The following is a 24,778-nucleotide window of genomic DNA, read 5'->3' as shown; positions in this document are numbered from 1 at the left end:
AACGGGCTAAAACTGAACAGTGAGCGAGCGCTCAGCTCCCCACCTTTTCTTAGAAAACTCTCAAGATACACTCCACCCCAGGGCACTTGAGGAGCGAGGGCATGTGAATGTGATAGCAACGAAAATTGACGTTGACAAGTCATAGAAGCCATTGCTTGCTCTTCTAGATGTGAGTTTTATGGATTTCAGAAAATACTCTGAAGAAATTATGCAAGCTGGGTACCCGTGGCTCACATCTGTCATCCTAGCTACTCAGGAGGCTGAGAGCTGAGGATCATGGTTCAAAGCCAGTCCGGGCAGGAAAGTCCATGAGACTCTGATCGCCAATAAACCACTAAAAACTGGAAGTGGTGCTGTGGCTCAAGTGGTAGAGCTCTTGCCTTGAGCTGAAGAGCTCAGGGACAGCGCCCAGGCCCTGAGTTCAAGCCCCATGACCGACAAAAAAAAAAGGAAGAAAGAAATTATACAAACTGACAAAGTGCTGTAGGCAGAAAAATACCTTTTAAACATGTATTTGTATTTTTTATCACACTCACACATGCGCAGACTTTTAGAAGTCTTTTTACTTTTAAACTTCATACTTTTACAACAAAGGTTGAATCTTCCCGAATTAACCTTACTGAATATTTAAAATTTTTATTTTAACAGGACTAAACAGAACTAAAAAAGAAAAAAAGAACCTCTGGAGACAGAAAAGCATTCAACAAAAATTGAACTGGTCATGATTAAAAACTCAGTGAACCGTAGCAAAGGAAACAATCAACAAAATGAAAAGACAGCGCATACAATGGAAGGAAATATTTGCAAACCTTCAGTGTGACAGGAGGTGAATATGTGAAATGAATAAGGAACTCACATTCAATAGCAACACCGAACTGACCCGGTTTAAAACGGGCCAAGTATCTGCTCAGTCCCCGGCCCAGGCCAAGGGCCACGCTGCGCAGCCCGCCATCAGCTCAGGGAGGGAAAGGCTCACTGGGCTCCCAGAGGTGCGGCTCCCCCTGCGCATGCGCCTGGCCTGCTCGGGGGGAGGACACGAGGTGGGGCGGGTGCTGGAGGTGGAAGCCATGCCTCTTATGGTCAGGAAGCAGAATGTGAGGACAAGAGGAGGCCCGCGCCCACTACCCCCTCAAGGACACAGCCAGTGACCTGAATACAGTGCACACACACCTCATTCACAGTACATACATTCACATACACACATTTACAACACAGACCATTTTCATCTGAAAGCAGTCTCAAAGGGAGAGGAGGAGGCGCGTCTAGCAATAGAAGCAACTTCCTCCATCTCGTTCTATCTACAAAGACGTCATCTCTGCGAGCATTTACTTAATGGTGCTGACTGAGGGCTTCCTCCCCAAGCCTGGACCCAGCCGGGATGCCCCCTGTGGGCATTGCTAGGCATCAGGTAGAGGATGTCTCAGCCAGTGGCTCTGGAGGGAGGGGGCGGGCTCGGCTGGCACAGCTGGATAAGGGGTCATCTATGCAGAGAAACCTTGAGGAGTTGACATTCAAGCAACAGAAAGGAGCTTAGTGAGATCACAAGATCCGAGTGACCTCTAAAATACTGACCTCCTCACGTGTCTACACATTAGAGGAATCTATTAGAGATTCAAATTTCAGAACTCCTTACAACAGCAAAAAAAAAAAAAAAAAGATGAAGTATTTGTGGACAGATTTAGCTAAGGACACGCAAGACTTGCTGGGGGTGGGGGGGAGGGAGAGAAAAAGCGTGTAAAACGCTCACAGCACGGAAGACTCAACAGCCGGCAGCCTCGGCCCCAAATGGATGGACAACTTCAGAGCAGCCCGATCTAAATAACAAGCAGCTGGTCATCCCGACATTTACGTGGAAACACAAACAGCCTGGAAGAGCCCTAACAACTCTGGGCGGGAACAGTCCAGAACTTACGGTATGGATTTCAAAATTTACAACCAAGCAAACATAATCCAGACAGTTGCTATTCAAGGGAGGCTCGAGGTGAGTGCAGAAAAAAAAAAAGCAACAACAGAGACTTAGCCAGTGAGTTTGCAATAGACAAGCCAGGGTAATCAATACAACGAGGAAAACCGTCCAACTAAAGGGGCTGGATCAATTAATGCCCACGTGCCAAAAAAGAAAACCCAAATCCTTTAACTTTCACCATATATTTAAAATAAATGATGTCAGCCAGGTATGGTGGTAGATGCCTATAATCCCAGCTACTTGGGAGGTAGAGGTTGGAAGATCACAAGTCAGAGAACAACGCAGACAGAAGCACCAGACCTCGTCTGAAGAACAAACTAAAGCCAAGGGGCTTGGAGCACAGCTTAAGGTGGTGGAGAGGCTGCTCATCAAGGCCAAGGCCAAGTTCAATCCCAGTCCTGTGCTCCCAATTGCCCCACATTCCCTAAATATAATGATTATGAATACTGGATTGTTTTAATTGAGGGAAGAAAGCATTCTATGCAAAATAATAAAAACAATAAATAGTAAGATCATATGTCTAAATATAGATGCTACAACTGCATAAAACTTCGAGAGGGAAACAAAATTATCTCTGCAATCTTGGAGCAGGCATCAGTTTATTAAACAACAGTCAAAAAGTATGAAGTAGAAGAGAAAAAATAGACTTCAAAAATTTAAACTCGGTCTATTCGTCAAGACACTAAAAATATATTTTTAAAACATCACACTGGATGTAATGGCTCATGCCTCTAATAGCTACTCAGATACTGGAGATTGGAAGGATCAAAGTTCAAAGCCAGCCCGGGTAAAAGTTTGCAAGACTCCATCTCAAATAACAAGCTGGGCATGGTGGCACATGCTTGCCATCCCAGCTACACAGGAAGAAGAAATGGAAAGATCACAGTCCACACCAGTCTGGGCAAAAAGAAAAAAAAATGAGACCTTATTCAAAAAGAAGGAAAGCAGCCAGGCCCCAGTGGCTCATCCCTGTAACCCTAGCTACTCAAGAGGCTGAGATCTGAGGACTGTAGTTCAGAGCCAGCTGGGGCAGGAAACGCTAATCCCCAATTAACCAGCAAAAAGCTGCAAGTGGAGGTGTAGCTCAAATGGTAGAGCATCAGCCTTGAATGGAAAAGACAAGTGAGAACATAAGGCCCTGAGTTCGAGCCCCAGGACCCACACAAACCCTACAGATCAAAGTACATACCAGTAGTGTCTCTCCTTGGGAAATGAAGAAGTGACCGGATATGACGATGGTGAGAACGAGGCACCCAGATTCTTCATTGGAATCAAAAACCTTGGAAGAGAGAGGAATAGGTTTAAAAACAACAAAACAGCAAGCAAAACCTGTACATCTCTGTACTAGTGAAACACACAAGCCTAATAACCAACTGCTGGTTAGTCTTTCTATCTTGATCTTTCCTATTGAACCTGTAATCACTGCCTTACAGAGAAGTGTCTCCTCTTACACACATAGGAGCTATCAGCTAGGCTTTCAAAAAGCATAAATCTAACATTTTGAAACAAGATTCACAAACAAGAGAAGCCAGGCATGGTGGTGCATATCTGTAATCCTCGCTAGTCAGGAGGCTGAGAACCTGAGGATCTCAGTTTGAGGTTATCCTGGTTAAAAATAAAGTTCACAAGCCCCCAGGGATCTCAACTAATAACTGGGTGTGGTAGCACTTCTGTCATCCGAGCCTACATTGGAGGATTGTGGTCTAGGTGGGCCCCGGCAAAAAGTGAAATCCTTTTTGAGAAACAGTGGAAGCAAGCTCCGTGCTAGTTGCTCACATCTGCCCATAATCCTAGCTACTCAGGAGGCTGAAGTCTGAGGACTGTGGTTCAAAACTGGCAGAAAAGTCCACGTAAAGAGCTCTTATCTACAATTAACTACCAAAGAACCAGAAGTGGAAGTGTGGCTCAAATGTGGAGCACCAGCCTTGAGGGAAAAGCTAAGGGACAGTGTGCCCAGGCTCTGAGTTCAAGCCAATAACATGCATGTGAGCGTGCACATGCGCATACACATACACAAAGTACCATCTTAACTTATAAAAAACTAGAACAAGCACCTGGCAAAATCCAGCCTTCCTTCCTGACTGCAGAAGAGCTGTGGCACTTCTATGGAGGCGGCCATGGTTAACATGACCTCACACAGTGAAAGCTTTCTCCCTCCGTACAGAAGAAAAACAAGGTGTCCACTCTTGCCCCTTCTATTCAGTGTTGTTACTGGGGTTCTTAACCACTGCAATCAGACCAGAGATAAAAAGCACTCAAGACTGCAAAGGGAGAAGCAAAGCTGTCTTTAATCAGACATTATGATTATGTGGAAAAATCTAACTGATTTTTACTAGAACTAATACATTAATTTTAAGAAGCTTGCATAAGCAAGATTGATAAGGGAAAAGCAATTACATTTACATAGACTAGTAGAAAACCTGGAACTTAATTTCTGAAACATCAGAATTTGGAGTACGTCAAAAACAGGAGCAGGGCTGGGAAAGTGGCTCAGTGGTAGAGCGCTTGCCTTGCATGCTCAAGGCCCTGGGTTCGATTCCTCAGCACCACATAAGCAAAAAGAAAAAAGCCGGAAGTGGCGCTGTGGCTCAAGTGGTAGAGCGCTAGCCTTGAGCTGAAGAGCTGAGGGACAGCGCCCAGGCCCAGAGTTCAGGCCCCACGACCGGACCCAAAAAAAAAAAACAGGAGCAACTTTGGGATAAATCTAATGAAAGATTGGCACATTGAGATGTGACAGGATCTAGGGACCAGCAGAGAGGTTCTGGGATGATCAAGGTGTCAGCGGGCAGAACAGCATCCCCCAGAGATGTCCACAGCCAACAGCTGGAGCACATGGATGCTCTTCCATGGCAAACGGCCTCTGCAGATGTGCTCAGGGATCTGGAGACGAGTCTGTCCTAGATCAGCTAAGTGGGCTCAGAAAATCCCAAGGTCCTTGTAAGAGAAGGAGGAAGTAAGGATAGGAACGTGGGCAGCCTACTGGCTGCAGACACCGCTGCAGGACAGATTCTCCCCAGAGCCTGCAGAAGGAACGCAGCCCCACCCGTACATAAAGGTTAGCGCCCCCCCTCTTCAGACCAGTGTGATGCTCAGACCTGCAAGCTAAGTGCGTGAAGCCGCCACGGTGGACGTACCACATGACAGCAGCAGTGGCAAGCCAGTCCAGACGCTAACTCTCCCCAGTTCCACCCATGCAAACTGGTGATAACCACCCAAATTCCTCACTTCTTTTTTTTTTTTTTGGTGGAAATTCAGCTATTTCCAAGATTCCAATGGAAACGCAAGGGTGCAAAGCAGAGAGACCATGCGCGGGCATGGAGGCAGCTAACGTTAACAAAGCGCCGGTGACACCCAGACCCTCTTACAAATAAGCTGGGCAAGAAAAATGTTTGCTGGGGAACCGCTGGCTGCCAAGGGCTACTCCGGGCGTTCCATTCCATCGCTGGACCCCCCACCCCTGCCTTCCAGGGCGAAGGTGGGCTGCAGGGGCCCGGCCCAGGGCGGTGGGCGGGGCCGCAGTGGGCGGGGCACCCCACCAGCCACTGGGCCGCCCTGTCTCCAGGGAGACCCGCCAATAACCAGCCACTGCTACCTACCACGCACGTCAGCAATGACATGCACAACATTTGTTGGTCCAAGTCCTAAATATAGTCTTTGAACAAAGGGGAGGAGGTCCTGGTGGGCTGACCACTCACAGGGCTGGAATGACATACATAACTTGAGCTTGAACTCAGGGCTTTGTGTATTGTCCCGGAGCCTCTCTGTGCTCAAGGCTAGTGCTCAACCAATTGAACCACTTCCAGTTTTTTGAATGGATAATTGGAGATAGCTCATGGGGACTTTTTTTCTGCCCAGGCTGGCTTTGAACTGCAATCCTCAGATCTCAGCCTCCTGAGTAGGTAGGATTATAGGTGTGAGCCACCGGTGCTGGCGTGCGCGCGCGTGCGTGCGTGTGTGTACTCGTCCTTGGGCTCAGGGCCTGGGCACTGTCCCTGAGCTGCTTTTGCACAAGGCTAATCCTTGATTATTAGCTAGGATTACAGGTATGAGCCACCAGCGCTTCCAAGTATAATTTCTTCAAAAAATTTAAGATCTTTAACAGGTATAGTTCCTTGGACTTTAAAAAATCAAGTTGTAAACGTTATTACAAATCAAAAGTGAAGCTCTTAATAATATCAACTTTCCCAGACCGGACACAATTTGAACACCGTGAAAGGTGTACTGAGGAAGATCAGGTGCGTGGGGAACTCCTGGCGAGAGCTGATCCCGTCTCATTCAGTGTCTGTGGATGACACCAAGGTTCAGCAGTGAAGAGGTCCAGGAGTGAGAAGAACTCAAATGCACACTCACCAGGCTACTGCCATGAAGGATGAATGTATGAAAACATCATAATGAAACCCGTTGTTTTGTACAATATACACTTAAAAAAAAAGAATCAACCCACCCAGCCTGGGTTTAGAGGAACAAAACTGTTGAAGGCGATCAATAGTCTGAACCAAAATAATGATTATTCGTAATAACCCTGAAGGAAGGCCTCAGAGCCAAAAGTGTGCTTTGTGAATGTAAAAATCCAACAGTTAGTTTAAAAACTATATGACCACAGCTGAGCCCCAAATGAACGGTTGGAGAGATCAAGCAGAGATATTTAGAACTGCAGAACAAGACTGCCAAGAGGAAATGCAATAGAAGACCTGTGGCAAAGATGCAGATACAGGAGAACAAATGTTACAGACCCGCTAGAGTGGGGCGAAAAAGGCTCTGGTTCAGCAAATAACAGAAAACACCCCATAACCACAGAAAGATGGAAAGGGGTCAGGTTCCAGCCATAATCAGGGTGGAGGAAAAGTCAACAACTAGGCATCGTGACTTCCAGACACAAGGTAGCCTGCCGGGGGTGCGGTCCAGTTCCTTTAACTCCTGGCCCTCCGCTGAACCTCGGGACCATCTATGGACAGGGACTGTGAGGACGGGGTCAGCCCTAGCAGAGAGTTCCCAATGACCTTGATCTTCCCAGTGATCTTGAAAGCTTCCAGTTAAAAACAGAACAGGCCAGGCTCTCATGGCTCATGCCTGTAATCCTAGCAACTCAGAAGGCCAAGATGTGAAGATCATAGTTGGAAGCCAGCCTAGGCAGGGAAGCCCATGAGACTCATCTCGTATTAACCACCAAAAAGCTCAGAGACAGAACCCAGGCCCTGAGTTCAAGTCCCAGGACCGGCACCATCCATCCATCCATCCATCCATCCATCCATCCCCATCCATCCACGCTGTCCGACTTCAACTCTTGAGGATTCTAGAGAACTTTTGTGGGGCGGTGTGAACTCCCAGCTCTCAGGGCCTCAAGTTTGCTAGCTGGTACTCTACCACCTGAGCAATGCCTCCAGCCTGACTTTTTGCTGGTTATTTTGGAAATAAGATCTTGAGAGCTGTTCTTCCGAGGCTGACTTCAAACCTTGACCCTCCAGATCTCAGCCACCAGTGCCCATCAGGTAAGTCATTTTGTAGAAGTGGTAAATGGAGAGAAGCATTTAGTCTACGGCCCCTACACCAATCCCACCACATGGTAACCAGAGTGGATGCAGGGAGCCCATCTTTACATAAGTAGTTGGGTACTGGGATAAGAAAAATGATAAAAGCACACTATCAGCCTTCTGTAACTCCCAGTTAATGCCTGTAGGCATTGTGACATCAAAAAGGGAAAAATAGATTATACCCAACAGGGAGCCAAACCACCCGGAGTAATCTCCTCTCAGGGAAATACGACTGAATTTGATCAACCTCTATTTATTCAACCATCAATTCACAAGAAAACAGCAGACGGAACAACAAAAAACACATGAACCTGCGGCACAGAGACGCAGCCAGCTGAACTTTCCGTGCCTTTTGGCTTTTCCCACAGAAATGCAGAGTGCTAGGAGCAATAATAAAAACAATGCTAAGAGTGAAAAGCCACAGACCTTCCCCGCTCCTAAGAGCAAAGACACACAGGGGAATTTTTTTCCCTTTAAAACCTATAAAAACAGACCTTTTGTACCAAAGCATAAGGTGTGATTCCTTCTTTCCCACAAGGCCCTACAAAGGAGCACTGACCCTGAGAGCATCCAGCTCTTCAAACCTAGCTCTTGGAGTTAACGCGGAATACGTTGTATGCAAAACATCTTTCATGCCCCTGAGTAGCAAGTGTTTGAAATGATCAATCCAGGCACCTCTGAGGATGCTTCTCCTTGCAGGTTTCTTAGACTGGTCTGGGTATGGTGCCTTACCCCTGCAATCTCAGCTAATTGGGAGGCAGAGATAGGAGGATCACAATTTGAGGCCTGCTCAGGCAAATTAGTGAGATCCTATCTCAAAAGTCTGCGCCTAGGTGTGAAAGTACGTGCCTGTGATCGTAGCTGCTGGGGAAGCAGAGGTAGGAGGACCGTGATTCAAGGCCAGCCCAGGCAGGGCAAAGTGAGCTCAGGAGCCGATCTCAAAAACCAACTAAAAGCAAAAGGAGACTGAGATTGGGAGGCCAGCCCAGGCAGAACGTTCCCAAGGCCCCATCTCAACCAACTAAAGGCTGAACATAGGGCTGTGCCCTGCCATCCCAACTGTGTGGGAAGCATAAATAAGAGAACCCAAGTCTGGGCTGGCTCGGGCATAAATGAAAGAAGAAAGAGTTGGTGGTGTGACTCAAGTGGTAGAGCACCTACCTAGCAAGCCCAAAGCCCTGCGTTCAATCCCCAGCATCACCCGAGATTGATTTCCCAGACTAATCAACCCTACAAAGCCACCGAAACTACGCAGCAGCGCCTCCTGCTGGCCTCTCCCGGGACTGAGCAACGCTCACACCCTAGCAGTGTCAGAGCTGATGCGGCACCCTGTCCCAGCGCAGCCCCTGGCCATCTGCACAGCCTGGCACCCTGTCGCCTGGCACTTCCGGGGGGTGGGGAGGATGAATGGATTCTGTCATGGGCTCGTTTTAAAACTGTGACTTCCTTAATCTCCTTAAAGCACTACAGCTGGGGAAAAAAATCTTCTTTGCGTTTATCCAGATACATTCCACCTTAAATCGAGTTATGCAGACGAGCTATGTGCTCCACAGAATAGAGCGCAGAGATGGCACCCGGGCAGAAACGGGTCTTTATAAATTGGCATTTGGAACAAGTGACGATTTTTGTCAGAGGAATGGAAGTGTTGTAAGGTCACATAGAAGGCTTTCCCTCAAATGCCCGCGTAGTCTGCAGTGCATACGCCATGCAATCTGGCTCCACGTGGCCCCAAGCAAAATAGTGCATCTGGGCGTGGACCGTCCCGTGACAGCTCATGCTTACACGCCAACCTGGGCCACAGATGCCAGGCCCTGCTCCTGAAGCTTCTACCATGGCCGGGGTCAGCCCTGCCCACACCACTGGCCAGCCCCTCACACGACACGTATGTGACATCTGAGCATTTGGTAGATGTCACTACCATGTAAAAGATATGATTGAAAGCCAGTGGAATCCTAGCTACTCAGGAGGCTGAGATCTGAGGATTACGGTACAAAGCCAGCCCCACAGATGCAAATCCAGGAGACTCTTACCTCCCATTAACCAGCCAAAAGCTGGAAAGGGAGGCGTGGCTCACGTGGCAGAACACCAGTGGAAAAAAGCCAACTGAGAGACGCCCTGACTTCAAGCCCCAGCATCAGTGCTATGAAATAACGGTTGAAGATACACCTACAGGGCACAGCTGGAGGTCGCCTGGCTTGAAGATGACCAGGGTTTCGAACTTCCTGCTTCCTGTGGGCCACTTAACCTAGCCCAGCCTTGGCCACTTGTCTGGGTTGGGGGAAGGGGTCCATGGAAATATAAACGGTGCCACAGTGTAAGGACCACACCGTGTCAGCTATCCCTGCTTTGCCCCTTCCTTCAGAACTGGGGATGTCTCGCGAGAGCCTCTCCAGGGACTGATGCTTTGGGTCTGGCCTGGGAAGCACGAAGCACTGTTTTCTCAACCGTGGCCTGGGAACCTGGCTCCACAAACGTAGTCCTGGCTGAGGAAAAACGTTTTAGTCGCCAATGCACCGCCCGGTGACAGGGCAGCCTTTCTTAGTTTGTACAAATATATACACTTGACGTCTGCGTAACTAAAAAAGTTGTGTCGTGATGCATTTCTCAGAACAGACCTGTCATAAAGAGAAACATGGACATACACAACCCTATTTTAAGACGGTGAGGCCGAGCCTGGCGCCAGTGGCTCCCCTTGTAATCCTTGCTTACTTTACTGTAGGAGCCTGAGATCTAGAGGAGGGCAGCTCCAAGACAATCTGGACAGAGAGTCTACCTCCAAAATAACCAGCAAAAACAAAGCTGTGCTAGAGGCCTGGCTCAAGTGATAGTGCCAGCCAAGCGAGCAAGTTGAGAGCGGGCAAGCTTGAAGCCCTGAGCCTGGCAGGAAAGGAAAAAGAAGTGAGGGCAGGTATAGTGTAGTCCTGTAATCCCAGCCCTTGGGAGGCTGAGGCAGGAGGATGGTGAAGTTGAGGCCAGCCTGTCTCAAAACCCAAACCCAAACCAAACACCAAGTCGATGTGCAAGCTCATCAGACCCTGAGACCCAGCAGATATTTAGGAACAGTGGTGGAACAGAGCCAAGTGGACTCCATCTCAGGGCGGCATGGAGTGACAGGATCAGTCACTCTCCTGCCTGAAACAATGGAAGAACTAAACCCGCTAAAGGATTACAGTTTTCTTTCTTTTTTTTTTTTTTGTCAGCCGTGGGGCTTGAACTCTGGGCCTGGGCGCTGTCCCTCAGCTCTTCAGCGCAAGGCGAGCGCTCTACCACTTGAGCCACAGCGCCACTTCCGGTTTTCTGGTGGTTTATTGGAGATAGGAGTCTCACAGTCTCTCCTGCCCGGGCTGGCTTTGAACCGCGATCCTCAGATCTCAGCCTCCTGAGTAGCTAGGATTACAGGCGTGAGCCACCAGCACCCGGCTAGGATTACAGTTTTCAAGACATCGCATCAGGAGGCACAACACAACTCCTGAGGAAGGACAAGAAACGGCGCAGGCAAGTCCCACCACTGCCCGGGTTACTTACTTCCTGCGGTTTCCAGGCTGATGTGGGGAGAGAAAGGCTGACAAAGGCAGGCAGGGCAGAACACAAGAGGAGAGGGCTATGTGGACAGGGAATGCAGACGATTGCTGGGCCCTGGTCAGAGCTGGGGGCAGGTAGGCTGGGCAACACCTCCTGAGAGGATTTAAGGAAGCAATCCAAATTGCTCCCTCGGGACAGGGAATCAGCTAGAGTTGAAAATCTTTCAATTTATGGGGTATTAGGTGGAATTCTCTGAAGATTTTTGCCTCAAGAGTAGGGGGGAAAAAATCCTGGACCAAATGTTGCTCTAGTCTCACCTGACTCGGTTTAAAAGCAAGACTTGAAAGGATCTGTTTGCAAATAACATATGGGGGGGGGGGGGGGGGGGGGGGCAGTGGAGGTGGGAAGGCCCTCAAGAATCCCTAGAGGAGTCCAAAAATACCCTGTATTCAATGAGGTAAAATTCACAATAATGATTCTGTCAAAACCCATCAGGAGCGCAAAGTTCTTACTGTTTTCACAAATAGTTTCCCTGGGGTTTTAACAGAATCTTTGATTTCTCTTTAAAGAAACTGTCATTTCTATCATTTTCAATGATCATCCCCAAATCTCTCCTTTGCAATGGCTGCATGCCGGTGCCCACAGGAAGCACCCAAGTTCTGGGGACAAGAAAACCAGGTCTGGGCTGGGAATGTGGCTCAGTGGTAGAGTGCTTGCCTAGCATGCGAAGCCCTGGGTTCGATTCCTCAGTACCACATACACAGAAAAGGCCAGAAGTGGCGCTGTGGCTCAAGTGGTAGAGTGTTAACCTTGAACAAAAGAAGCTCAGGGGCAGTGCCCAGGCCCTGAGTTCAAGCCCCAGGACTGGCAAAAAAGAAAAAGAAAACCAGGTCTGAATTCTTCCTTCCTAACTTATCTCCAAGTTTGGAGAAAAGCCGGGGAAACTGGCGTGTCAGTGGACTTTTCCATGAAATGGGTTTATTTTCTTCCCATGGCTGCAACAAGCATATATATATGTGTGTGTGTATATATATATATATGCATATATAGCATATATATTATATATATATTAATTAGCGATAGCTATCCTTTCCTAATAACACATTTCCACACGATATACTCAAACATTTTCAAAGGCCCATGGTGCTTGGGCAGTAGGCTGGTACTGGGGATACAAAAGGAAAAAAAAAGGACCCGAAGAACAGCTTGCGTTGAACCCACATTTAAAAGTTCATTGCAAGTCAAGCTTCATATTCTGTTTTTTAATTTCTAAGTAGGGCAATTATTTTTAAGTTCCTCCTATAAAAATTAGAGGATGATTTTTTTCCCCTTGGAAAGTTAAAAAAAAAATCTATAAAGTTGTCAGGATCAAGCAATTAGGGCATGTCTGTGAAACACTTGGAATCTGAAAAATATGGTAAAACTTTAATTTAAAAGCAACCTGCAATTAACATCACCTTTCAAAATTATTCTCAAATTAGCCAACTAAATTATATTCAGCCAAAATACAGAAGATGGACCGATCTGCTATTATGGTAATCTTCTCAGCAAGGCTGGGCCAACAGATGTAAGGAACAAAAATCAAGTTCAAGTTTGTATTTCATTTGCTCATTTTCCTTCAATGATGGCAGATGGCTTAAATATTAACCCTATTAATAAAATACTTGAATATTCATTACACAGCTGATCAACTTAATTTATAACTCCAAAAACTCACATTATGAATTCCACTGCACGGATGCCCACCTGACTCAGTTTCTTAAACCTGTCACTCCGAGTGGTCCAGCCAACAGCCTGGGCATCAGCTGGAGGTTGTTAGAACTGCACACACTCCCATGCTGCGTCTATTCTGAGCCAGAATTTGCACTTTAACAAAAATCCCACGTGATTCCTATGCATTTTAAGTATGCGTAGACCAGCGGAAGCGGCTGTGAAATTTTTGTGGGTTTTTTGGGGGAGGGGTTTTCTTTCACTTTCTTTTTTTGGTGCCGTTCCTGGGGTTCGAACTCAGGTTGTGGGCGCTGTCCCTGAGCTTTTTTTGCTCAAGGCTAGCACTCTACCACTGGAATAAAGCTCCACTTCTGAATTTTTGGTGGTTCATGGTGGAGATAACCTGGACTGGCTTTGAGCCACGATTTCCAGATCTCCTGAGTAGCTAGGATTACAGGCGTGAGCCACCAGCACCTAGCTGGTTTGAGAGAGAGAGAGAGAGAGAGAGAGAGAGAGTTGTTATTTTTTTCTTGGATGGTTACAAAGAAATTTACGTCCAAATTGTGGTTCAACTGAACCTCCTTTATACAACTACTTAAAGAAATGTTTTGGTTTTTTTTTAATGCTCGGCAAATTTTCTCCAGACAGTTAACAATTCAGAACAGTAAATCAGTCAGCACACATATTCTATATAATAATCTTTATGTCTCAGACAATCTTATCTTTCAGCTGGGACTTCAAGTGTAAGGAATCTCATTTTTTCCTTTCCGGTTGATATTTCTGTCTTCCCACATGGCCACTGTGATAAAAATTTTCTTTGGGCTGGGAGTGTGGCTTAGTGGTAGAGTGCTTGCTCTAGCATGCGTGAAGCCCTGGGTTCAAGTCCTCAGCACCACATACACAGAAAAAACTGGAAGTGGTGCTCTGGCTCAAGTGATAAAGTGCTAGCCTTGAGCAAAAGAAGCCCAGGAACAGTGCCCAGGCCCTGAGTTCAAGCCCCAGGTCTGGCAAAAAAAAAAAAAATTAGAACTAAACAAGTTATACATCACAGAACCAGGAGAACAGATTCCACAATTTCAGAGAAAAAAAAATTCAAAATAGGCTTATCCAAAGCTGATTTTGCAAATTGCTCAGGGGGAAAAGAAGCCACCAGAATGACTCTATCCTTCACCATAATTTTTTATGTGTGCTTAATTTACCCTAACAGATTTTTTTAAACTGCAGGTATCACATATTTTTAAAATAAGAAATTCACCCAAGACTTAAAGAGGGTATCGTTCTTCAGATGGCTCATCTTTTATTATTAATATTACTGCACAATAGTCACTGTGCCCATAAAATAGAACAAATCTTATTTCTAGGCTGTAACAGATCACAGCAGGATGGCTCAGCACAGGTTCAGAGAAAGGTACAAATGTTCCGTTTCAAAAGCTCTGCAAAAGCCAACTTCATCTCTGGTCGCCACGGCCATGGATCTATGCCAAGCATTTGAGAACTGTAGAATACAGTGCTGCTTCTTATAAGCAATTATAAAGAGCTCTGCAAAGGGAATGGGGGACTGTCATAAAAACTGACTTCTACCAAATGGCCAGGTATCCATATGCCTCTGTCACGTATGAGGGACCGCACTGTGTCTGCGCCAATGTATCAGACACAGATGCCTTAGGAGAAAGGGCTAGAAGAGGATGGAGAGAAATTATTAAGGAACCTTCTGGATCCATCTCTAAAGTAAGATCTGCCAGCACTCAAACAGCTCTAGCTTTTCCCAAGCCCCAGTTACAGATCCATCACTTTTTTTTTTTTTGGACCATTGTGGGGCTTGAACTCTGGGCCTGGGCGCTGTTCCTCAGCTCTTCAGCTCAAGGCTAGCTTTCTACTCCTTAAGCCACAGCACCACTTCCAGTTTTCTGGAATCTCACAGACCTTCCTGCCTGGGCTGGCTTTGAACTGCGATCCTCAGATGTCAGCCTCCTGAGGAGCTAGGATGGCAGGCGTGAGCCACTGGCGCCCAGCAGATCCATCACTCTTGAACTTAACTCTTTCCCCCATGTTGTAGTTTCAGTCTGAGTCATTTTTCAGGATATACAGTTCCTCAGAGGACACAACTAGTGTTTAGTACTTTTAAAAATGGGCCTACAAGCCAGGTGCTGGTGCCTTATGCTACTCAGTACTCTGAGATCTGAGGATTGCAGTTGGAAGCCAATAGGGGCAGTAAAGTCTGTGAGACTCTATCACTTGAGCTTCAGCACCACTTCTGTTTTCTGATGGTTTCTTGGAGATAAAAGTTTCACGGAGCTTCCTGCCCGGGCTGGCTTTGAACCATGATCCTCAAATCTCAGCCTCTTGAGTAGCTAGGATTACAGGTGTGAGCCACTGGCGCTCGGCTGTGAGACTCTTGTCTTCAAGAAATGACTCAGAAAAAGCCACAAATGGAAAGTCCTAGCCTTGAGCAAAAAGAAGCTCAGGGACAGAGCCCAGACCCCGAGTTCAAGCCCTAGGACTGGCACACACACACACACACACACACACACATACACACACACACACACACACACACACACACACACACTGATTTCAAGCTTTAGTCTTCTGGAATGTGACAAATAATTCAGGATGCCCTACCTTTACTCCCATTCACAAGCCCGCCTCTTAGTGCTTTATTTCATTTTCCTTTTCTATCCCTCATTCTTCAGTACACACCTGTCTGGCTTGAGGGAAACACCTCTTGGCAAAGACCGTGAAAGATCTTCCTGCTGCTACATTCAACACCTTCCTTCATCCCCTGGGAACTTCCCATCTCTGTCCCCTGCCAATCTTCTTGGGACTCCGGCCCCTCTACCTGCCCTGCAGACCTTGGAATACCTTGGGACTTGTGCTGGAATCTCATCTAACCCCGTGACTGGAAATGTCACCTTCAAGCTGCTGACTCACACCTCCAGTCCAGATCTGCCTTCTGAGTCCAAAAACAGTATGCCCAACCGTCCACTCAGTGTCTCCGCAGGACGCTTCAGAAATGTCTTAAAGCCACTATATCCCAAGGTAATGTGTTTGTGGTCTTCCCCTTCTCCAATGTTTCCCACTCCCCAAGCAACTGCCAGTCGTTCCTATTCTCATGTCCAATCAATGACCATGGCCACCATCTTGGGCCTCCAAAATACATATCCCATTTTCCCATCATCCCATAGTACCATCTCTGTCCTACACTAAGTGACTTTCCTGAATCTACTCATCCTTCCCACTACCGCCCAGTCCCACGACACTCAACAGAGTGAGCTTTCCAGGATTAAAATGCCCCTGCTTTAAAAAAAAATCCTTCAGTGGCTTCTTGGTGATTTTCAGAATAATGCAAGACACCTGCCTACCTCCCAAGACAGCCCCACCTCACCAACCTTCCTTTGGTTCTAAAATATTCCTTTATCATCACCACTCTTCTCTCCTTCACCCTTCTCCACTTACTGAGGTTTTCCCAGGTGCATAGTCTTTGCATGCATTGTGTTTTCCACTTGCAGTATTTAGTCTCTTTCCTTGTACTCTTCCACTATGCACAGCTGCCCCCAAACACATAAATATACATATGTATATATGTGTGTGTGTATACACATGTACAATTTAACACACACCATATGCCATTTTCGTTACGGCACTGTGTGAGGTGATTGATAGGTTACTGCAAAATAATATATCCTATGAAAACTGGGCACGCCTGTGGCTCATGCCTGTCATCCTAGCTCCTCAGGAGGCTGAGATCTGAGGATCGCGGTTCAAAGTCAGCCTGGGCAGGAAAGTCTGTGAGACTCTTATCTCCAATGAACCACCAGAAAACTGGAAGTGGAGCTGTGACTCAAAGTGGTAGAGTGCTAGCCTTGAGCAAAAAGATGAATTTAGGAGTCCACGGGAAGTTGCACACACATGACGCTCAACAGATACCTGTTGGCTGGAGGAAATGTTTCCACGTGTGCCCAGGAGGCCTAAGACCACATGTGGCTCCTCCTCCCACCTCCCCTCACCCCTACTTCCACCTCCCCTCACCCCACCTTACCTCACCCCTCAACTCCCCTCACCCACTCCCACCCCTCCCTCACCCCACCATGCCTCCCCCCTCCCTTCACCACCTCCCCCCCACCTCCCCTCCCCTCTCCCCTGCTCACCTCCTCCCCCCTCCCACTCCCTACCCTGTACCTCACCTCCTCCCTCCCTCCCTCAGGAGCGCCCGACGCCATTGCTGCCCTGAGGCCTCACCTTCCAAGTAGGAGAAGGAGCCGTGGCAGCTTCGGGCCCAGGCTCGGACGACTCGCGGGCACCTGAGAGCATGAAGCGGCCATACCGCTGCAGAGGCCACTGCGCCACTTCTCCCAGAAGACCCAAGTTGGCCACTTTTCCCGCACCTGCCGCCATGTGCAGCCTCCCGAGCATGCGCTTCCGGTGGAGAAAGCCCCCCCCGCCGGGCAGCAAGCCAATCAGGAAGCGCGGTGACCTTAAAGGCCCGCCCTCCCGGCTGCAGAAGCCAATGGGAGGTCTGGGACTGCTTGAGCGGGCTTCTCCGGACCTTGGGCGACTTCAGTCACTTCCGCCATGAGCAGGCCTCCTCTCGCCTAGGAAGAGGGGCTTGGACTTGGAGAAGTTCCTGGAACTGGCTGCATGGTGTGGTACTTCCTGACGCCATCCTGTATCCCTGGAGGGATTTTCAGCGTTTTCACCCTGTGTGGGGAGCAGGTGGGTAGACAGCCAGCCATGAGAGCTGGGCCCCATCCAGCTGCAGGCTTCCAGCCACCAAGGCTAGCCTGGACTTGCTGGCCACGGAAAGTGGGTGTCCATCCAACTCAGGTGCCACGATGCAACGCTCCCAGGTGACTTAGAGTCCACGAAGCACTTCCACATCCGTCCTTCCGTGTATCCTCCCAACATCCTTGCGAATTAAAGACACAAATCAGTGGCATGGACTAGACAGGGTCCCATAAGATCCCACGTCCAGACCTGATTTTGTCTAGGGTCAGAGAATGGCCCTGTAAAAGCGTTGATCTCCCACAGGCTCCCCGTGTGTCCCTCCCCCCCCCAGGTGTGTCCGTCCTATTTGCAAAGAAAATTTAGGTATTTATGCAGTCGGTGTCAAATCTGGGCCACTGTGTTAACCAGACACATGTGAGATAATCAAAATGCAAATAATTTTCCAACTACACAGACCAAAGAGAATGAAGTACATGAAGAGTGGTGGAGAAAAGTGGTCACTTGTTCTCTTTACAGAGCAGGGAATATCCACTGTGGGTAAACAATTATGCCAGTCTGGCTCTGGCTTCAATCATCTAACCTCTGGGACCTGAGATTTAATAAAGAAGACAAAGCAAGACACAAATACACCCATAGTATCTCAGTGAATGCCATGTGCTGGGAGAGTTCAGGTGAGGTTAAAGAATAAGCCCACCACTGGTGGCTCACTCCTAGCTACTTAGGAGGTTGAATTCTGAGGATCATTTTTCAAAGTTCAAAGCCAGCTTGGGCAGGAAAAGTCCATGAGATTCTTATCTCCAATGAACCACTAAAAAGTCACTCGAGCATGGTAGAGCTAGCTGTGAGCAGAATAGCTCTAGGACAGCACCCAGGCCCTGAGTTCAAGCCTCAGGACCAGCAAACATACTCATACATATCTATGAAGGATGAGAAAGTTTTCCAAGATGGAGAAAAATGGAGTTCCTTGTGGAGGGGACATTGATCTAGGATGATCACAGAACTAACCAGAATGTGAAGATGTTTTCTAAGATGAGTCTATTAAGCTGAGTGAGGGAAAAGTAGTATACCATGACTGCTCAGTTTTCCCGTGGTGATAAAATGATATCTTATAGTGACATTCCCCCAGAGAAGGTCTGGGATGGTCAATTTCTCAAGAGCAGAGGGGATAAATTACATTTAAGGCAAGAATTTGTTACTCTGTGTGTGTGTGTGTGTGTGTGTGTGTGTGTGTGTGTTGGTTTTGGGGCTTGAACTCAGGACCTGGGCTCTGTCTCTGAGCTTTATCACTCAAGGCTGACACTCTGCCACCTGCACCACAGCTCCATCTTGGACTTTTTGCTGATTAATTGGAGATAAGAGTCACACAGACTTTCCTGTCCCAGCTGGCATTGAACCACCATCCTCAGATCTCAGCCTTTTGAATAGCTAGGATTTCAATCATGAGCCACCAGTGTCTGGCATTGTTACCTAACTTTTTATTGGTCTAGTCATATTTACCGAAAGGGTCAAAGTTCAAGAACCGCTTCGGAAAGATCCTCAAATGACACAACAGTATTACACTTAGAATAGTAGTCAATAGCTGAAAACTTGGTTTAAGTCTCACGTCTATACCCCGCCAGCTGGGTGACCTTGGGGAACTCGTACAACCTCTCTGTAAAGTTATTAAATAGCCACCGTAAGGTCACAGAGAGAATGAAGTAAGAACATCTGTGGGGAAGCACTGGGTTGGTGTGTCCCACCCACCATGGCGGGCACGTTGGGACTTTCTGCTTGCAGAGTTAACGACTTTTTGAGTGCTCATTTCAGGAAGGGAGGATGGGAGCCGGAGACTGACATTGGGTCTCGGAGGATCTCACCTTCCAGGCCCCGGGCTGCAGCTGCCAGACACCCTTCACAGGAGCAGATGGTGCTCGCCTGGCAGCGGGATGCAGTCAGTGCCCAAGGACACCAGGGCCCTGCTGGGCTCCCACCCCCAAGCTTGCTTCCTAGACGGTGCACCTGTGCTCCAGCTTCTGGGGCCTCTGGTGGCTGCCAAGAGGAGATCATGTCTGCAGAGGCGAAGATGATAAAACCCACAGCCCAGTGCACGGAGGCGGGGATGAAGTCACAATATTAGCTAATGTGACTTGAATGTTCAAGGGTACCCAGCATGATGCAAGAACAGACCAAGCTTTTTCTCTCCTGAGGCTTAAACTCTAGGAGGGGGAAGAAGGCAGAGTAAGTTACTCAGTATTGTTAACAGCCAATATGTTTTGTTTTAAAGACAAAGCTGTTGCATTAATTAAAGTGCAACTGTACTTTATTAATTTTTCTTTGGACCCGTACTGGGGGTTGAACTTAGGGCCTGGGTGCTGTTCTTTAGCTTTTGCTGTTCAGGGCTGGTGCTTTACCACTTGAGCTACACCTCCACTTCTGGCTTTTTGCTAGTTAATTGGAGATAAGAATCTCACAGAAGTTCTTGCTCAGGCTGGGTTTGAACCATGATCCTCAGATCCTAGTCTCCTGACTTGCTAGGATTACAGGAGTGAGCCACCAGTGCCTGGCTTAATTTTTTTTAATGTTTTTCAAAGAGCAAATGTTAAATAAAATAGATAAACCCTTGTTAGTTTTCTAGGTGTTTCTTTTCTTTTTTTAGTGGTTTTGTTTCCTGCTAGCATTGACTACTGTAAAGTTATACCCATATTCCTCTAGAGATTTCTTTTAGAAACTCCATGGTTCTGACTTTTACATCTAGACATAAGATCCTTCTTGCATTTAATTGTCTTTGGGCCATGAGATATGGATTGAGGTTCATTTAATTTTCCAAATGGAAATGTATTGGGCACAAGGGAACTTCCATCTCAATCATAATGGAAATAAACCTGGAGAAGAGAGCCAGCTTTTCAGGCAAACACTATCACAGAACGGGGGGCAAAAATAAAGGAGTGGAGAAGGGAGCAGTACGGGTTTTGAGGTTCAGGGGAGGGAAGAAGACTCCAATCAGATTGCCAGGGTGGTCTAAGGTGCAGCGATTTTCCTTAAGCCACAGAATATAGCATGTTTGGAAAGAAGTCCGTTTTTCATGTTTTAAGGCATTTCTTTTCTGGAAAATCCAGACCAATGATCAGGTCATCTTTGGCAACACCAGGGCACTGAGACAGGTCAATTGAGGGAAAGAATGCTAGAACCAATCCCTCTTCCCAATCACACCCTGGATGCCAAACACCCTCCATTCCTCGCTTCTCCTTAGTGCCCCTCCTCACAGCCGCGCCCTGTGGATGATTTGTGGTCAGTCTGCGGTTAGCGCTTCTCCGGGAGCGTGGAAACACAGTGGATCGGAACCCCCGAGGCACCTGCGCAGTGGAACCCTGTGCGTCCTTAACCTGACCTTTTCTGAAAACCCGCTGTTTACGGCCTCATGCGTGTGGGTCTCATCTCATGATAAGACACTTGCAATTATGGGCTGGCAGCTTGGCGCATGTGCAGATCCCTTCCAATAACCTGCCAAGTCATGATCCCTCATCTCCCTAAGATTAGCCCACTGTCATCAACACCAACAGGTGGCCCTGGGCTTTCCAGAAAAGCCCAGCTTCAGCAGAGAAGACAGAAGAGCTGGCCCCATCATGGCAGGCGTGTGGGGCAGGCCGCACACGGCCAGAAAGCCATCGATTGTTTCTGCTTTCCACTCTGTTCCTGGAACTGCAAAGTCTGCTGCTCTCTTGCAGATCGCTCGGGACTGTCGGGTGACACAGACAGGCCCAACGTGTCTATGTCCTAGAAGCTGTTCAGAAGCACAGTGGGAGGAGAGATTAACACTGACTTCTCTCATTTATCCAGTGCACGTAAGAGTCACAAGCTAGGGGACATGTTTGCTAGCTGGCAGATTTGGGGGGACATTGTTAAAAAACTGATCTAGAATCAGAAATTGGAACTGAGAGTCAATTCCACAGAAAGACTATGAACTCCCTTCTGCACTGGATGGACTGATATTACAGAGTTCTTGGCCATAACCTGGAGCTTGCTAGATTAGTGTGATAGTACACACCCAGGCCTCCAGACTTTCTTGTATATATGCTGGCACCAGGGCCTGACCTCAGAGCTTTTCTTACTTGGCTTTTTGTTTGTTTGTTTTTTGCTCATGGCTGGTGCTCTACCATGTAAGCCACACCTCCAGTCTAGCTTTTTGCTGATTAACTGGAGATGGAGTCTCACTGACTTCAAACTGTGTTCCTGTATGTCTCAGCCTCCTGAGTAACTAGGATTACAGGTGTGAGCCCCAGCTCCAGCCTTGCTTCCATGATTATTTTTAGGACAGGGTCTTGATCTGCCTACTTTAGGCTCCTCATGGGTTGCTGGGAGCATAGGCCTACACTTTGGCATCCAGCCTTCCTCAGTGGAGACAGAATCTCAAAGACTTTTCTGCCTAGGCTTGACTGGTATCACAATCTTCCAAATCTCAGCCTCCCATGCAGCGTATACCACTGTGCCCAGCCATGGGTTGAGAGGGGGTCTCCAGCGCTTTTCTGTCCAGGATTGGCCTCAAACCTCGATTACCCCCTTCTCAACTTCCCAAATAGGTAGGTTTATAAGCATGGGGTTGGAGGCCTGGCTCAGCTGGTAGGATTATGATCATGAGTCTCCAGTGAAAGAGCTGTAAATGTTAACCTGAAGAAAAAGGACTGGTGTTCACGCCTGTAATCCCAGCTACTCAAGAGGCTAAGATCTGAGGATCGTGGTTTGAAGCCAGCCCAGGCAGGAAAGTCTGTGAGACTCTTATCTCCAAAAAAACTATTCAAACAAAGCTGGAAGTAAAAGCTGTGGCTCAAGTGATAGCGTGTTAGCCTTGTGCAAAAACAAGCTCAGGGACAGTGCCAGGCCCTGAGTTCAATCCGCAGAACTGACACAACAACAACAACAACAATAATAATAATAGTCACCATCATCACTTGGAATGTGCAAAGGGATTTCACGGGAGAAGGGTTAATAATCCCCTTTTCATCCTTGTATTCACTAAAGAAGAATTTTTTTTTGGTCGGTCGTGGGGTTTGAACTCTGGGCCTGGGCGCTGTCCCTGTGCTCTTCAGCTCAAGGCTAGCGCTCTACCTCTTGAGCCATAGAGTCACTTCCCGTTTTCTAGTGGTTTATTGAAGACCAAAGTCTCATGGACTTTTCTGCCCAGTCTGGCTTTGAACCTTGATCCTCAGATCTCAGCCTCCTTAGTAGCTAGGATTACAGGCGTGAGCCACCTGCGCCCAACTAGAAAGTTTGTTTTGTTTTGGTGCCCTGAGGGCTTGAACTAAGGGCCTCATGCTCTTGCTGAGCTTTTCCCTCTCGAGGCTGGCACTCCAACACTTGAGCTTCTGGTTTCTGGCTTTTTGCCGGTTAATCGGCAGGTAAGAGTCTTTTGGATTTGTCTGCCCCAGCTGGCTTCAAACTGTGATCCTCAGATCTCAACTCCTGAATAGCTAGGTTTACAAGCATGAGCCACTGGTGCCCAACTAAGGGGAAATTTTTCTCTCTCAAAAACTAAATCTGGTAGTTGTGGTGTTTCGGGGCGGGAGGGGAGGACTTCTTACCCTGATGCTCACAAATGTGCAGCCAAATAGAGGAGCATGCACAGAGGAGCACACACACACACACACACACACTCACACACTCACACACACACCCCTATTCCAATTTGATACATCACGTATTTTATCATTGGCTGTCTGGCCCTGGAGAAGTCATTTAACCTGCTCTGGAGAGTGAAGCTGTAAGATTTGCAATTTACACCTTAGAGGATGCATGAAAGCATCGCAGACAAAGGCTTCCAGCTGGAGAGTGAGTCACCAAAGGGGCTCCAAGCTCAGTGGTTGGGGAAGCTTGCAAGATTCAGCCAGAAGCCACAGTAACTGCACTTCCCACAGCCCGAGGTCAGGACCACATGGGCTAGGAGGTCTGTTTCAGAAGGGAACCTTGGGGAGATTGTCAGGAACATGTGCACTATTTTCTCTCACCAAAAGCTCTAGGTCTCTGTGGAGAACCATGGAACGGGTGACATTGGTCAAGATGCATGGTGCGCTCACAACCTGACTACAGAAATGTAACCTCTGGGGGCTGGGAAGGTGGCTCAGTGGTAGAGCGCTTGCCTTGCATGCATGAGGCCCTGGGTTCGATTCCTCAGCACCACATAAGCAGAAAATGCCGGAAATGGCTCTGCAGCTCAAGTGGTAGAGCATTAGCCTTGAGCTGAAGAGCTGAGGACAGCGCCAAGGCTCAGAGTTCAGGCCCCATAACCGACAAAAAAGAAATGTAACTTCTGTACAACTACTTCACCATAAAATGTGTTTTAAAGCTTTAGCTCTGAGAGCATCACAAGATGTTACCCAACGAAAACCTTTTCCCAAGGCATCATTCTAATGATAAATGGAGAGGAAGATTGAGATTTTTTTTTTCCTAAAGTGGTCGTGTCAGCTTAAATAATTAGTTCATTTATTCAGCAAGGATCTGTTGGACCAGAGGATTAGCAAGGTAACGGAGATACAAATCTGAATGACAGTCTACTGGTGGTGATGCTTTAGTGTGATTCTTTATAGTGTCCTGCAGTATTTCAGAAATCCTTTGTTGTTGTTGTTGGTGGTGGTGGTGGTGGAGAGGGTCATGGGTCTTAAGCTCAGGGCCTGGCACAGGGCCTGGGCGCTGTCCCTGAGCTCTTTTGCTCATGGCTAGTGCTCTACCACTTTGAGCCACAGCTCCACTTTCAGTTTTCTGGTGGTTAATTGGAGATAAGAGTCTCATGGACTTTCCTGCCCTGGCTGGCTTTGAACTATGATCCTCAGATCTCAGCCTCCTGAGTAGCTAGGATTACAGGTGTGACCCATCAGTCCCCAGCCAGAAATGTTTATTTTTTCTGTGGAAGTTTAACATGATATTATTTTCCTTCCTCATAGTCTTTCATTTTGGTTTTGTACTTAGGTCTGGAATTTCATGTCCAAGGTGAGGAAGGGCTGTTATTGAGCATGGAGAAGTAAGTTCTGTTGCGTTGTTTTTCTTTCCCGTTAAAAATGCTCCTTGGCTGTGTACTGGTGGACACGCCTGTCATCCTAGCTACTACTCAGGAGGCTGAGATCTGAGAATCAGTGCTCAGAGCCAGGAGAGGCGGTAGGCATACAAATCCAAGAGACTCATCTCCAGTGAATCAGCAAGAAAACCAGAAGTGGAGGTGTGCCTCAAATGGTAGAGTGCCAGGCTTGAACAACAACCACAACAAAAGTTGAATGAGACAGATGAAGTTGAGCCCCAGTACTAATAGAGGGGGGTGGGAATTCCTACAGAGATACCTTGGCATGTTGCATAGTGTTCA

General features: G+C 47.6%; 1 protein-coding gene across 1 annotated transcript in view; it reads right to left on the bottom strand.

Annotated features, from left to right (window-relative positions):
* Rec114 (REC114 meiotic recombination protein) overlaps positions 1-17,124 on the bottom strand; it is a 34,146-nt gene extending 17,022 nt beyond the window's left edge. Inside the window, exons 1-2 of the mRNA XM_013011920.1 lie at positions 16,969-17,124; positions 3,156-3,245 (exon numbers count right to left, since the gene is read on the bottom strand). Of these exons, the coding sequence (XP_012867374.1) occupies positions 3,156-3,245; positions 16,969-17,124 (246 nt within the window). The remainder of the gene's footprint in view (positions 1-3,155; positions 3,246-16,968) is intronic.
* Between the last annotated feature and the right edge of the window lie 7,654 nt (positions 17,125-24,778).

The sequence above is a fragment of the Dipodomys ordii genome, unplaced genomic scaffold (genome assembly GCF_000151885.1).
Source record: "Dipodomys ordii isolate 6190 unplaced genomic scaffold, Dord_2.0 Scaffold15, whole genome shotgun sequence".
In the NCBI taxonomy this organism is placed as follows: Eukaryota; Metazoa; Chordata; class Mammalia; order Rodentia; family Heteromyidae; genus Dipodomys; species Dipodomys ordii.
This window is presented reverse-complemented; position numbering and strand designations above follow the sequence as displayed.